The sequence below is a fragment of the Aptenodytes forsteri genome, unplaced genomic scaffold (assembly GCF_000699145.1).
Source record: "Aptenodytes forsteri isolate BGI_AS27 unplaced genomic scaffold, ASM69914v1 Scaffold95, whole genome shotgun sequence".
NCBI classification, from domain to species: Eukaryota; Metazoa; Chordata; class Aves; order Sphenisciformes; family Spheniscidae; genus Aptenodytes; species Aptenodytes forsteri.
Genome location: NW_008794624.1, coordinates 1,697,444 through 1,711,496, shown reverse-complemented (window position 1 = coordinate 1,711,496; position 14,053 = coordinate 1,697,444). Strand labels below are relative to the sequence as shown.

The window sequence follows — 14,053 nt, the reverse complement described above, 5'->3', positions numbered from 1 at the left end:
CCCCCCCCCCCCCCCCCCCCCCCCCCCCCCGCTGGTCTGACCTGGTCTTCCCCCCATGCTGGCCTGTAGGCACATCTCTTCTGTGTTGCATGTCTTCCCTGAGACACGCCTGACCATTTTGACACACTACCCTCCCCATGCCCCCGTCCTGCCAGGTGTGTCCATGACTGCCTTCACGGGCTCCCGTGCTGGAAGAGATGCCCTGCAACTGATACAGGCCTTTTGGGAAACTCTTGGGATGAGCATGAGTGTTTCAAAACCTGATAACACATGCTCCCAGCGTTCTTGCACAGTACTCCCCTCCCCTCCATCCCAGGGTGGCTGTGTGTCTTGTCCTCCAGATACCATATGCTGCCTCTTCGTGGTATTACCAAGAAGTGTCAAGGATGTCATTACATGTTTGCAGCGTGTGTCCTTCTGCGTTAGGAACGGCGTCCGGCCCTTTGAAAGTGCCCCTTTCGCTCCAGTCCTGGGGCAGGGCTGCCTTGCCTTCCCCTCCCAACAAGGAGGCTGCAGCACTGACTCCTGAGCAGGCTTCCAGCAGCAGCAGCGTGCCTGAAGCCAGGAGCTGGGCTTAAGCAGCAGACCAAATAGCTCAGAAACCGTTGTCTAATGCAGTTTGGTTAACAGGTTTGGGGCTGTCCTCTGCTCTCAGCTTCAGCCTGTATCGAGATTTCCCAACTGAGGTGCCCCACACGCTCTGTGGGACGGTAGTGCCATTTGTACTGCAGCTCCCCCGATATTTTTGGAGTTACGGAAGCCAGCTGTCGCTGACCTTAGACAAACAGCTGCTCTTTCTGCTTTGTCCGCAAGAGTGACGCTTCCCTGAAGGGCTCTGAACCAGTCAGCAGCCGAAGTGAACATTTCTAGGGATGGTTTGCTCCTACCTCTTCGGGGGAACCCTGCAGACACGCGTTCCAAAGAGATCGGGGCTGTTGGCTGCTGCCAAAGGACAGAGAAGGCCGCTCGCCTCCGAGCAGCGGCCATTCAGCATCCTACCATGTACAGTATTTTCTCCAATGTTTCTTTCCATTCTAATCAAGAGTAAAAGCTTTTTCTTTCAATTCAACTCAATGGTACATGAAGGCAGGGCCTCAGGAGGAGCTGGTTCCCGGGGCTGTCATTTTGGGCTGAAGTTTTTAATTCTGAAGTTAACTGCTTTTTATGACGCACACAGCGTTCCCCGGCACGCTCGCCGCAGTGTGTCCTGTGAAGTTTAGCTGCAACCGACTCAGATCTCTGGGCAGGAGCCCACAAGCTCCTGGAGGTCTGTCCAGGTACATGTTTCACTGCAAATAATGAAGTGTTGCTACATCGATGCTAAAGAAACAAAGGGCTTTTCCTCATTAGCCCCAAATAACCAAGTGCCTTTTTATATATGTGGCTACCTTTTACAAGATGAGTGCTTTCTGTGGAATGAAGCCAGTTTCGTGCCTGGCATGTTAATACGATGGCCCTCTGCCTTTTTTTTTTAAACTACTTGTAAAGATATCTCCTTAAGGTGGTATTTTATCTCATAAGTTGTAGAGTAACCATTCACACAGCAGCATTTTCCTATATTAATAATGGAAAATATTTGCTTATTTTTACATTTTTATAAAAGTCTTTTATGAAAATAGTTGCTGCAAAATGTATAAGCAATTTTTATCCCCAGAATAAAGAGTATGTGCCCGGCATCTGTGTGCTGCTGTTTTTGTTTGTCTTCCTGGCTATCACGGCACAGCCACTGGATTGTAAAGACAGGATTATAAACAAATAATTGGTGTTCGATAGCTGTTCAGACCCCTAGCAAGGGAGGGCTCATTAGAACCTCCGCAGTCCGTGTCAGGAGAGAGCTTTTGGGGATTAAGGGTGCTCTGTGCCGTGGCTCAGCAGCGCGCAAACCCCACTGCTTAGCTCCATCCAAGGGAGCTGTGCCTGGGAGCTGAAAGCAGCCTAGCTCGGGTGTGTAGCAGGAGGATTCTGGTTTCTTGGTTAGCTGAGAAGGGGGCAGTAACCAGCAGCCAAGCAGCTGGGCATACTGGGAAGGACCGGGAGGGACTGGGATGGGGCCTTTTTGAGGTGCTTTGAATAAAAGCTCTCGCTTGCCTGGGAGCTGGAGAAGGGCTGGGGCTTTTGTGTGGCTTTTAGAAAGGTTGTGGGCAAGCGTGGGTCAGGGGGTGGTTAGTGGAGCCATGGATTCACGTGCCCTTTCAGGTCCTGCTTGCTTCCCTGGGCTGTTTCTGTCCCTGCAGCCAGGAGGAGGACCCTGGTCCCTGGAGCTGAGGCGGCCTCCCTGGCTTTGGCTTGGCAGCTGATGCATGAAGATGTGTGATTCTCCAGCCTCTGAAACAGGGAATCACGGCTCCTCCGTGCTGTTTTCAGACTTGAAAAGTTTGACTTGAACAATTAGAGAGCAAATTGACAATGGCTGTGTTCCTGTATTTTGAGCAATGAAGTGCCACCGAAGCCTTGGGCTCGGCCAGCACTCACCTGGCCAGTTTCCAGCTCTCACTGCAGACTCGGATGGAGCTGGTAGCTGAATTATGGTGCCTTGCAGGGATAAAGCTGCTGGGGGCATTTTAAGGGTTTAATATTCAAACAGCGCAGCTCCTTTATCTTCTAGTAGAGCCAGCTTGGCAAGTACAAACCTCCGGGAGGCTTTCATCCATGTTCTCCCACAGGTTGTACATCTGTGCCAAAGTTTAGCGAGCTCTGCTGTGTCTCTGGCACAGCTGCGTCAAGTTTGCCGGTGCTCAGGCTGAGACTTGAAACTGTGTCTCCTCAGGGACGGCGCATGCATCTTCCCCTGCCTGGGATGATGAGAGGCTTGTGAAAACTTGTTGTGTTGCATCCAAATAAGCCTAATTGAACCAGCCAGGCAGGGAGCTGGGGTATGCCTTATCTAACAGCGTAGTAATGGAGCAGCCTCAGGCTCTTTTGGGGAACATTTTCATGTTTTTTCATAAAACAAGGGTGGAGTCCTGTCTTCTGCGGGGGGGTGTTGCTGTGTTTGAAGAGTTTTCCCATTAGTCAGAGCGGCTGATGTCCTCTGTAAGGTTGTTTCTTTCGGGAGAAATTATAGCAGGCAGCAGGTGTGTTTGGACACAAGGTGGCTTTAGCCCTTTGATCCCGAAGGGTGCTTAGCAAGCTGGCCGAGCCTTGGGAGGTCTCGGGGAGCAGCAGCGGCTGTATCCCAGCTGTGTGGGCGAAGGAGACGGGCCTGATCCTCCTCACTCCCCGGGGGCAAAAGCCAGACCTGCCTCTGCACGCTGGTGGGGAGCTGCTCCCTGTGGGCGTAGCAGCACTCTGCGCGTTTCGGCAAATGCTGCCACAAAGGAGCTGTGGGAGATCCCTGGGGGCTGGAGGACATGGCTTGAGCCTGACAGCTAGAAGTAACAGCTTCAGCCAGCTACAAGCCCTCCATGTTGGGAGATGAGGGGCTTTGGCTCTGGGACTGGATCCTCTGCAGGTAACTGCCTCCTGGGTAGCTCCCAGTGGCCTCCTCCAAGGGTCTTCGAGAGGACTGGGGGATGGAGAGCCGGGCATTGGCCGTAGCTGGCAGCAGCAGGGTGCTGGGCAGGAGCTGGCAGCTTTGCAAGGAGGCCACGGGACAGGCAGCGGGAAGAGCTTTCAAAGCTGCTTTGCTATGTTAGGAGCCAACAAAGCGATGCTCCAGAGCAGCGTGGTCGGAGCAGTAGAGTAGATGAGCTTCAGCTGCCTCCCACCGGTGCAAGGGCGAGGATTGTGACGGAGAAGGCTGTGCCTGACCATGCCAAAGGGCTCTGGCTGCTGGGGCCAGGGGCAGCCCCCCTCTGCAGCTTCATGCCAGCAGCAGCCTCCCCGGGGCCAGGGCTGTGGGTTCCCCACATGGGGCAGGGGCAGTGGGGGGCTGCTGCTGCAGGACCTGCCCCTTCCTCCTGGAGGGATGTGAACTGACAAAGCCCTGCGTCACTGCCAGGCGTGTGGGCCCGGCACCCCCACTTCTCTCTGATGGCACCTGCCAGCCCCTGGCCACAGGCTGTTCCCACATCCCCGCATCCTGCATCCTGCTGACAAACGTCCCCAGGCAATTCAAACAAGGGTGGTGTGTGGGTGACGCATGGCGGAGCCAGGCAGGGTGTGGGGCCCGGCCAGTGACGCAGGTGATGCCAGTGGGTGGTACCCATGGCCCGGCTGGTGACTGCAGGGATGCTCTGGATGGGATCAGGACAGCCTCCCCCGGGGCTCATCCCCACCAGCCCCTGGTCCAGTGTGCATGCCTGCCTGGTACCAGGCTGCTCTCTGCTGCAAGGTTCTCTCTTGTGTTTGCATTAGTAATTAACACTAATTGCAGTGGGTTTATTGACCAACTAGGAGAGGTTCTTCCTGTCTTTTCTGGAGAAACAAATGTAAACAGAGTGGAGATCTGGGCGGCTTTCCAGCAAAGCGGGAGGGATGGAGGGGAGTTAGCAATAAGATTTTTACAGTGGGAATCACCTGAGCTGGGCAAACAGTGATGCTGGTGAGCACCAGGCTATAAAGGGCAGCTCCTCTCCCCTGCTGGTGACCCACAAGAAGACATTATTCCTCCCGATCTCTGGACAGCAGGTGAGGAAGGGGATCCTCGCGGGGCGGCTGCAGCCTTGGGATGCCTTGAGGTGGCTTGTGGGTGAGCAGGAGCCGGTTCCAGCCCCAGCAGCTCCCAGGGGAGCTGAGACCTGCCCTTGCTGGCTGGGGCAGGCTGCAACGATGCAATTTTCAGCCCCGCATTGACTTTTGTCGCTGCTTCTTTGAGGGGAAGACGAGCTGAGTCTGCAAATCAGCCCTGGTGCCTGGGGATTAGCCCAGATAAAGGGGAACTGCGCTGATGTGGCCAATTTGCCTCCCCAGCCTGGGTCTGGCAGCGCTACAAGCTTGGGGGGGGAGGAAATGATGCTGTGCACATAGTCCCTGCAGCCCTACCCGCCCTGGCTATGCCTATGCCATTGCTGCTGCTGCCCGATGCCAGGGCAGGGCTGGGGTCCCCCCACCTGGGCCCGTGGCAGCGCTTTCCCCATGTTCCCACAGAGCAGCTTGGCTCACCCAGATGCCTCCCGCCGAGGCTGGGACTGGTGGGGCCAGGACACCCCACTGCCAGTGCGGGCTGAGGACCCCGAGCCATGCCTGGGGGACGGGGTGCAGGCACAGGGAAGTGACCTGTGCCAGGGAGGGAAGAGTGAGGCATAGACCTGAGGGCTGCCATCTCCTCCAGCTGGCTGAAAGGGGCCGGATTCAGTCCATAGCAGGGCGGGTTTGCACCTTCTGGGGGCAGGCGGCATCCCCTGCCCCCTAGGGACCTGGTGTGAGCCCCTGAGCTCTTGTAGGAGACACGTCCGGGAGCGAGGAGGATGGTGGCAGCGACCAGACTCGCCGTCCTGCTGCTGGGCTGCGTGGGGCTCCTGTGGCCGGCTGGTGAGTCCCATGACTTGGAGGGCAGCCGCTTTTGCAGCGGGGCTGGGAGGGAGCCATTCTCCTCTCCAGCTGGCGATTCCAGCTGTTCCCCATCCCTCCCCACGGCTCTCTCTCCACAGGCGCCCAGTACATAGACTACTGCCCCAAGGGCTGGTCTTACTACAAGCTCAGCTGCTTCAGGTACTTCCGTCAGCTCCGGAGCTGGGATGAGGCTGAGGTAAGCCTGCTGGGGTACGCACATGGTCAGGGAACCCCCATCTCCTGGGGGTGCCCTGGCACTGATGGCTCTCCCCACAGAGGCAGTGCCAGGCCAGCCACCCCAGCGCCCACCTGGCCTGGGTGGAGGAGCCCCGGGAGGCGACCACCCTGCAGATGGTCATCTCCTACTACCAGCGTGTGCAGCCCGTCTGGCTCGGCCTCCGCTACGGGCGCGAGGTGAGGCGGGGGGCAGTGGGGGTGGCAGGGGGACAGGAGGCAGCAGGGCCATACCTCTGACCCATTCTCCCTGCACAGAACCAGGCCTGGCAGTGGGCGAGTGGGGACAAGTACAATGTCACCAGTGGGCTGGCCAGGAACGGTGCCCATGGAGGGACCTGCGGCATGCTGACCCACCTCAGCGGTGAGTGCCCAGACCCCACATCCACTTCCAGCACTTGGTCTCGGATGGCATCCCACCCCCCACACCTCCTCCTCCTCCGGGGCCAGTCCCCCCTGGGGGACTGCGGCGAGCAGAGCCGGTGCCTCTGTCCTCGCTGTGGCCCCTGCTGACCCCCAGCCCATCTCTCCGGCAGGCTTCACCCTGTGGTCCAGCGCCGACTGCACCCAGCGGCATCACTACATCTGCAAGTTCACCTCCTCACACTGAGCACAGCCCCCAGGCCCTCAGGGGACCCCATGGAGGACCCCACACTGATGATGCTCCTTCCTTGCCACCTCTGCTCCGCTCTCCCCAACTCCTAAAAATACATTTATAAAAAACCAAGCATGCAGGTGCTGTGTGAGTGTGGTGCTGGTGCAAAGCCCTGGTACTGTCCACCTGTGGGCATCTGGGTGAAGGAGCAGCAGGCGCTGCCGCGGCTCCCTGAGCTTCCCAGCTGCTGGGGGCTTTGGTGCTGCCATTTGGGGGTGCTGCCAGTGGAGCCATTTGGGGGTGAGTCCCCGGGAGCCATGGGGCCAGCAGCTCTCCCGGCTGGGTGCTCATGTTTTCTCATCCCCAGCCCTCTGGTGCTAAACGGGAGGGGTGGGGGGACAGGAGTGTTCCCAGGGTGCAGGCATGGAGGAGAGCTGGGGCACAGATGTGGGTGGGGATGGGAGCTGTCATGGGTGTGCAGGTGTGGGGATCAGTGCCCCCCCCAGGTGCAAATGGCTCCACAGGGGTTCCGGGGACTGCGATGCTGCCCTGGGGCCGTGTTGACAGCAGCACGGGGACTAAAGGTCCCTTCTTGTGTCACCACAGTGTTGCCACAGGCATCACGTGGCTGTTTGCTCTGCTGTTTTGAAGATGGCTCTGCCCCCACCCAGCTCATGGGTCCAGTCCCCTCCCCCAGCAGCCGCAGCATGTGACGGAGGTGGACCACGTCCTGGGCGGCACGGATGGTGCTGGCACCAAACCCCCAGCCGCCCTCTGCTCCCTCCCCGGGACCGCGGGGGCAGTCAGGGAGGCCACACAGCACCTCGCACGCTGCGTGGTGACCACAGCCATGCCGGCAAGCCGTGGGCACTAGAGCTGCCACCACCCCACGGCACAGGGAGCTGGGGCTGCAGCAGAGCCCGTTCCGCTGCTTGGCCCCAGCTCCAGCTGAGTGCGTCCCCAGGCTTTGGGGCACAAGACAGAGACATCTTGCAAGTCCCCCCCTCCAAAGTCAGTGCTTGCTCCGCTGTCCCTGTCGCGTTGGCTGGTGCTTGGTGACCTTTGAGCTCTGGGGTCCGGCATGCTGATAAGGGCTGGGAGGGCTGTGCCGTGCCACCTGCGCAGTTTATAAAAGCACCATGTGTGGCCCATCCTGCTGTCCGTCTGTCCATCTCGCCGTCCGTCCCTCTGTTCGTGCAGCGGCCGGGGCAAAGATGCTGCGCTTGGTTGGCCGTGCCGCGCGCTGCTGGGGGGCGAGGTGGGCACCACCGGGGCCAGAACGGGCACCCTGGGGGGCCCAGCACCCCATGGCTGTGCAGAGGGCATGGTGAGCACCTACGCGGATCGGGTGGGGTGGAGGTATAACCAGGGCAGAGCTCGGGGAGCTGGCAGTGCGCTTAAACCTTACTGGGGAAGGGGATGCTCTCCCTCCACCCCACAGCGCTACCAGGCACAGGGAACCAGCAGGGATTTGGGGTGCTCACGGCCTGGGGTGCTTGCTGGTGGCATCTCCCTGGGGCCACCGCCTGTCCCCAAGCCTCAGGGCCACCGCGGGACCGTCGCTGCTCCCTCTGCCCCGCAGCCTCTCTAGCGCTGCTGGGACGGGCACCTGGCCCAAGGACGTGGGCATCCTGGCGCTGGAGGTGTACTTCCCCGCCCAGTACGTGGAGCAGGAGGAGCTGGAGCGGTACGACGGCGTGGAGGCCGGCAAGTACACGCGGGGCTTGGGCCAGCAGCAGATGGGCTTCTGCGCCGCCCATGAGGATATCAACTCCCTGTGCCTGACGGTGGTGCAGCGGCTGGTGGAGCGTGGGCGCCTCTCCTGGGACGCCATCGGTCGCCTGGAGGTGGGCACCGAGACCGTCATCGACAAGTCCAAGGCCGTCAAGACCGTCCTCATGCAGCTCTTCCATGACTCGGGCAACACTGACGTGGAGGGCATCGACACCACCAATGCCTGCTATGGGGGCACAGCCTCGCTCTTCAATGCAGCCGCCTGGGTGGAGTCCAGCGCCTGGGACGGTGGGTGCGGGCAGGGACCGTGCCATGGGAATGGGGGGGCTGGACATGGGTTGGGTGCTGTGGGATGGGGGAAGGAAGCAGGAGGTGGCCTGAAACTCAAAGATGCTCTGGCAAGCCTCAGAGGGAGCTGCTGCCCCTCCAAGCTCTCCATCACCCCCATTTCTCACTTGCCTTGGCCGTCACACCCAGCGTGGGGATGGGGATGTGCGAGGGCTGCAGGATGGAGACTCCCACCTGCTGAAGGGCCCACCGGCCCCCCTGTCCTCCCCCAGGTCGCTATGCCGTGGTGGTGTGCGGGGACATTGCCGTCTATGCCACAGGGAACGCACGGCCCACAGGAGGTGCCGGTGCCATCGCCATGCTGGTGGGACCCAATGCCCCACTGGTGCTGGAGAGAGGTTAGTGCCACGAGACCCTGGGGGTGACGAGCTGATGGGTGCCATCTCTTGGGGCCGTACATCCATGTCCCAGCCCCGGACGGAGCTGCTCAACTCTGGCAGCACTGGTTCTGCTGGCCCCAGTGGCTGCCCAGTGCTGGGTACCCCAGTATCCCAGCCGGCCACATCCCTGTGGGCACCTCAGGCACCAGGGAGGCTGGTGGATGCCAGGGCTGGCATGGCAGGCAGCACGTGTGGGTGCTTGCCATCTGGCTGGGACCCCCTGGCACTCTCTGACAGCCGGCTCTCCCTGTGCCCCCAGGCCTGCGGGGAACCCACATGGAACACGCCTATGACTTCTACAAGCCAGACCTGGCCTCCGAGTACCCAGTGGTGGACGGGCAGCTCTCCATCCAGTGCTACCTGCGGGCGCTGGACCGCTGCTATGCTGTGTACCGCCGGAAGGCAGAGAGCCAGTGGCAGCAGGGTAAGTGGTGGCACCCTGGGGGTGCCCGCGCCATCCCGCTGGATGCTGACAGCCCCCATATTGCCTTCCAGCTGGCATCCAGCGGCCCTTCACCCTCGACGACTTCAAGTTCATTATCTTCCACACGCCCTTCTGCAAGCTGGTGCAGAAGTCGGTGGGACGGCTGCTGCTGAACGACTTCCTGGCCACCCCCAACCCTGACACAGCCACCGGTCTCTACAAGGGGCTGCAGCCCTTCCGGTGGGTCTGCGCGCTGTGTCCCCCGTCCCCCAGCCCAGCCAGGGATGTGCCTGGGTGGGGTTCAAGCCAGCCTCTCTCCGGGCAGTGGCGTGAAGCTGGAGGACACCTACACCAGCAAGGAGGTGGAGAAGGCGTTCCAGGCAGCCAGCCAGGAGATCTTCAACCAGAAGACGAAGCCCTCCCTGCTCCTCTCCTCTCGCAACGGCAACATGTACACGCCGTCCATGTACGGCTGCCTGGCCTCCCTCCTGGCACAGTGAGTCCCCCCAAAAGCTGGCTCGGGGTGGGGGGGAGTTTGTTTTGGGGAGGGCAGTCCCTGACCAAACTGGATCGGGGGGCAGGTGCCAGCACTCATCCCCCTCCTCTGCAGCAGAGACCCGATGCTTTCATTGCACATAACCCCTGGCATGTTCACCTCCTCCCCCACGCTGTCTCCCAGCCAGCCTTTTCATCCCAGTTTGCTGGAGCTGGGCCGGTGCATAAAGCCCTTCTGTCAGTGCTGGGAGAATGAAAACCCCCTTGTCATGCCCGGGAGAATGGCTGTTCCCTGCTGCCGGTGGCGGCAAAGGAGCCGTGGGAATGGCCAGGCACTGGGCGGGGGACAAAAGCCTCATCCCACTGCCCCTCCTTGGGCAGCCCTGGTGCTCCCTGGCCCCGAGCCCCCACTGCAGGCATCCCCTTGCTCTGGGGCCACCTGCCCTTGGCAATGTGGCCACAAGTTGCCATTTAATCCGGCCCCAAGTCCCAGGACCCCCCTGCCTGTGAAGGGGGCAGGAGGCAGCCCCTTACGCTGCCCCCACAGCCCTGCATCCCCCCACTAGCCTCCAATCCCCTCTAACCCTGCTAACACCTCACTGCAGATCCTCGGCGCAGGACCTGGCCGGCTCCCGGATCGGCGCCTTCTCCTATGGCTCGGGGCTGGCCGCCAGCATGTTCTCCCTCCGCGTCTCGCAGGATGCGGCCCCGGGTGAGCCCCACGGGAGAGGGAGGCCAGGAGGGGAGGGTGGCGTGGGGCTGCGGGGCCAGGGCCGCTGGCAGTGCCATCTCACCTGGGGGGGTCCCCACCACCAGGTTCACCCCTGGATAAGCTGGTCTCCAGCCTGGCTGACCTGCCAGGTCGCCTGGACGCCCGCAAGCGTGTGGCCCCACAGGACTTTGCTGAGATCATGAAGCGGCGGGAGGAGACCCATCACTTGGGTGAGTGGGGCCGGGGGGATGTGACACCTCCCCGCTGGTGCCCCACGGCCCCGGTGAGCATCACCACCCTCTCCCCGCAGCCAACCACGCTCCCCACGGCTCCCAGGCAGATCTCTTCCCCGGCACCTGGTACCTGACGCGGGTGGATGCCAAGTACCGCCGGGAATACGCCAGGAAGCCCATCTAGCAGGGACTGTAGCGGTGAGCCCCGGGGAGGGGGATGCTCTCCTCCCCACCAGCATCCCTGCTCACCCCCAAATCTGGGGCTGGCCTCCATGGGAAACCTCACCTTGGATGGCCGGGAAGCAGCTGGCGGCACCTCGGGCCCTGGAGCTGGTGGAGACAGCAGCGTTTTCCGCAAACACCCGGGTGGCACAGGGGAATAAACACGTGGATGAGAGAGGGCAGCAGCCCAGCTCTGGCTTCTGGTCACAAGTGGTCCCCACCCGCCCCAGGGCTCTTCCCTCAACCACCATGGGGCTGGATTGCGGTCCCTTACAGGATTTATCCCATGGGCACCTAATGGAGCTGCCTGCCCCGTTGGACACATGCCTCAGTGCCCCCTATTTCCCCAGGATGGGAGTGTGCCCTGACATTTTGGGGCAGCCAAGTAAACCCCAGCTCCCCGGTCTCCAGTTTGGCAGTGGTAAGATGCCATTTTCCCCATGATGCCAGCAAATTGAAACATCCCCAGGGGAAAACCCAGGGGGGGAAGAGGGGGCAGGTGACGTGGGGGCTCACGGGAGGGCTCAGCCCCCCTTGGAGTGCTGCCTGCTCTCTGGGCCATGCCCTGGCACGGGACCATGGCCGGACGGGACCTTGGCGGGGCCGCCGCAGATTGAGCAAGACCTTTGCCCCCTTGAGCAAACAGCAGTGGGGCCGGGGGGGCAGAAGGGACAGAGCCTGCAGGAACTTTGTGGTCAGGTACAAGGGACCACACAGAAAAGGCATCACACGCTCTCTCCTCTTGGACCCTTTATTGAGCATGGGGCCACCCCAAGTTCAGCGCGGGGGCTGGGGGCGGCCAGGTGTGATGCTCCCCCGCCTGTGGGGGGATCCAGGTGCTGCGGCCGTGGGGATTCCTTGCCGGCAGTCAGGGGCTACAGGTGGAGCTGGAAGACCTCCATGACGCGTGGCTTCAGCTCGCCAAGGTTGGACAGGGGGGCCGAGAGCCCCACAACGCTCCACTGCTCCCCCGCCACCATGCCGGAGCTGTGATAGGACTGGAGGTGGACCCCCACCTTCCCCAGCAGTCCTGGAGAGGAGGAGAAGGGTTAGGGGCTGCAGGCTGCCCCAGCACCCCGCAGGTAGCAGGGCTCTGCCCACCCCAACACCCCACAAAAGGTCCACGATGCCATTTCTTTTCCCCTACCCCAAGTCCTTTGCTCCAAGCCCCCAACCCTCTGCCCAAGCCCCCCCATCCCCATCTCTTCATGTGACACCTGTCCCCCCTCCCTGCTGCAGCTGGGGCTTGGTTCAGGCGCGAATGTGGGGTTCCCCCCAGGCTGCCCCCCCTGCTTGGGGGTGATGCAGGGAGCTTACCAGCGAGCGTAGGCAGCGCGCTGGGCTCGGAGGCTTTAGTTCTGTAGATGAGGATAGGGCCGGTCAGCGGGGCTGGCTGCTTGAAGGTGGCCCCATTGAGCTCCCGCAGCACTGGGGTGCTGCCCTGCACCATCCCCGTTGCCCGGTGTGGGGTGCCCTGCAGGGCCACCTGCAGCAAGCCGGCACTGCCATCGGGCTCGGGGGCCATGTCGCCATGGGTGGTTGTGACCTGCCAGAGAGATGTGGCCACTCAGCACCCAGGTCCTGCACGTGGCAGGGCGTGGAGAAGGGATGTCCTCAGAGGCCACCCCAGGGGATGTCCCCCCCAGCCTGAGAGGTGCATTAGCAGCCCCACGGGGCGACCCCGGGCTCATGCTGCTTGGCAGGGAAGGACAGGGTCTGGGTGCGCCAGGCTGACATGTGGAGCCCCGGATGTCCACGCACCTTCAGCCCAGCCTCCTGGGCCAGCAGCAGGGCGTTCACCAGGGTCACCTCCTTCTGTGCCCCTCCAGCCAGCATGCCCGTGGCCACAGCGGGCATCAGGTAGCTCCCGGCCTCCCATAGGGGTGTCCCTGGGGTGCAGGGAGAAGGCAGGGGGTGGATGGGCCAGCAGCAGAGAGGTCAACCCCACACTGGAGCAGCCAGCCTGGGGCTGGTCCTTCCACCAACTCCTTCCACCCACCCACCCATACACCCATCCCTACTCACATCCTCCCTCCCATTCATGCAGCCATCTGTACCCCTACACCCCCGTCCTCCCACCATCCTCCCACCCCACCATCCAACCACCCTCACGTCCATCCCTCCACCTGGCCACACACCCATCCCTCCTCCTATCCACCCAGCCCAGTGGGTCCCCACGTGCCCCTGTGTGCTGTCCACCCATCAGTGTCCCTGTGCCCGGGCATGGGGTGCAGCCTGCCTGGCTCACCTAGGGTGCAGACCTGCACACTGCCCTGCACTTGCTTGCCCACCGTGTGCAGCACCGTGCCCAGGGCCCTGGCCAGGGCGATCCAGGGCTTGGTCTGGGGTGTGAAAGCCTTGCTGAGAGCCTGCCCGTTGACCTGCGAGGAAGAGCAGGATGTGCGATGGGAACCTGCCAGTGAGCACACAGGGTCACTCCCAACGCACCCATGCTTTACAGACAGGGAAACTGAGGCACAGAGGTCAGGTACCCGGTTGGGGTACTCACTATGCCAGCCAGCCCCTTCCCCGTGGCCATGTCCATGATCTGCATGGCGATCTCCTTGCCACAGCGGCTCTGTGCCTCCCGTGTGCTGGCACCCAGGTGCGGGCAGCAGATGACGTTGGGGTGGTTCACCAGGTCGCGGTCCTTTGGGGGCTCCTGCCGACACAGCCCCGTCCCACCGTCAGCCCCCAGCACCCACCTGGGAGCCCAGGGGGCATTTACACACTCTTCCCTTGCAAGGAGGGGAGCTGGGGAGGGCTGTCCCCGGCTCCATGGGGTTTGCCGGGCTCTCCTGGCCTGGCTTGGGCACAGTTAAGGTGATGCTGAGCCGAAGCCAAGCTCAGGGGGTCCCCACGGCCCCGCTCACCTGCGTGAAGACATCAAGGGCGGCCCCACCACACTGCCCCGACTGCAGCGCCCGCAGCAGCGCACCCTCGTCCACGATGCCGCCGCGGGCACAGTTTACCACCTGCACACCACGGCGGCACTTGGCGAACGTGCTGTCGTTCAGGAGCCCTGCGGAGGGAGGGAGCGCCGTGAGTGGTGAGGGGCTGCCCTGGCTCCCCCCAAACCCCACCGCACCGGTGCCCGCCCCATACCCATGGTGGAGGACAGCAGCGGCGTGTGCACCGTGATGAAGTCACAGCGGGGCCAGATCTGCTCCAGCGGCAGCTGCTCCACGCCAAAGGCAGCCGAGGCTTCGGGGGTGATGATGGGGTCATAGCCTATGGTCCGAG

At 62.0% G+C, this 14,053-nt stretch overlaps 3 protein-coding genes across 3 annotated transcripts in view; 2 read left to right on the top strand and 1 right to left on the bottom strand.

The window, feature by feature from the left end:
• The first annotated feature begins 4,081 nt into the window (after positions 1–4,081).
• Positions 4,082–6,277, top strand: REG4 (regenerating family member 4). The gene is made up of 7 exons (XM_009273330.2): positions 4,082–4,140; positions 4,464–4,569; positions 5,328–5,412; positions 5,532–5,629; positions 5,710–5,847; positions 5,926–6,031; positions 6,204–6,277. The coding sequence occupies exons 1-7, from the start codon at positions 4,082–4,084 to the stop codon at positions 6,275–6,277; spliced, it is 666 nt and encodes a 221-aa protein (XP_009271605.2).
• A 1,199-nt stretch (positions 6,278–7,476) lies between these two features.
• Positions 7,477–10,772, top strand: HMGCS2 (3-hydroxy-3-methylglutaryl-CoA synthase 2). Its single transcript, XM_009273309.1, has 9 exons — positions 7,477–7,589; positions 7,845–8,284; positions 8,557–8,682; positions 8,984–9,148; positions 9,220–9,388; positions 9,474–9,644; positions 10,249–10,355; positions 10,460–10,585; positions 10,666–10,772. Exons 1-9 carry the CDS (start codon positions 7,477–7,479, stop codon positions 10,770–10,772), a joined length of 1,524 nt encoding a protein of 507 aa, XP_009271584.1.
• A 913-nt stretch (positions 10,773–11,685) lies between these two features.
• The window catches only part of PHGDH (phosphoglycerate dehydrogenase), an 11,296-nt gene continuing 8,928 nt past the window's right edge, over positions 11,686–14,053 (bottom strand). The window contains exons 8-12 of the mRNA XM_009273329.1: positions 13,320–13,472; positions 13,059–13,191; positions 12,572–12,699; positions 12,128–12,356; positions 11,686–11,840 (exon numbers count right to left, since the gene is read on the bottom strand). Coding sequence (XP_009271604.1) covers positions 11,686–11,840; positions 12,128–12,356; positions 12,572–12,699; positions 13,059–13,191; positions 13,320–13,472 — 798 coding nt within the window. The remainder of the gene's footprint in view (positions 11,841–12,127; positions 12,357–12,571; positions 12,700–13,058; positions 13,192–13,319; positions 13,473–14,053) is intronic.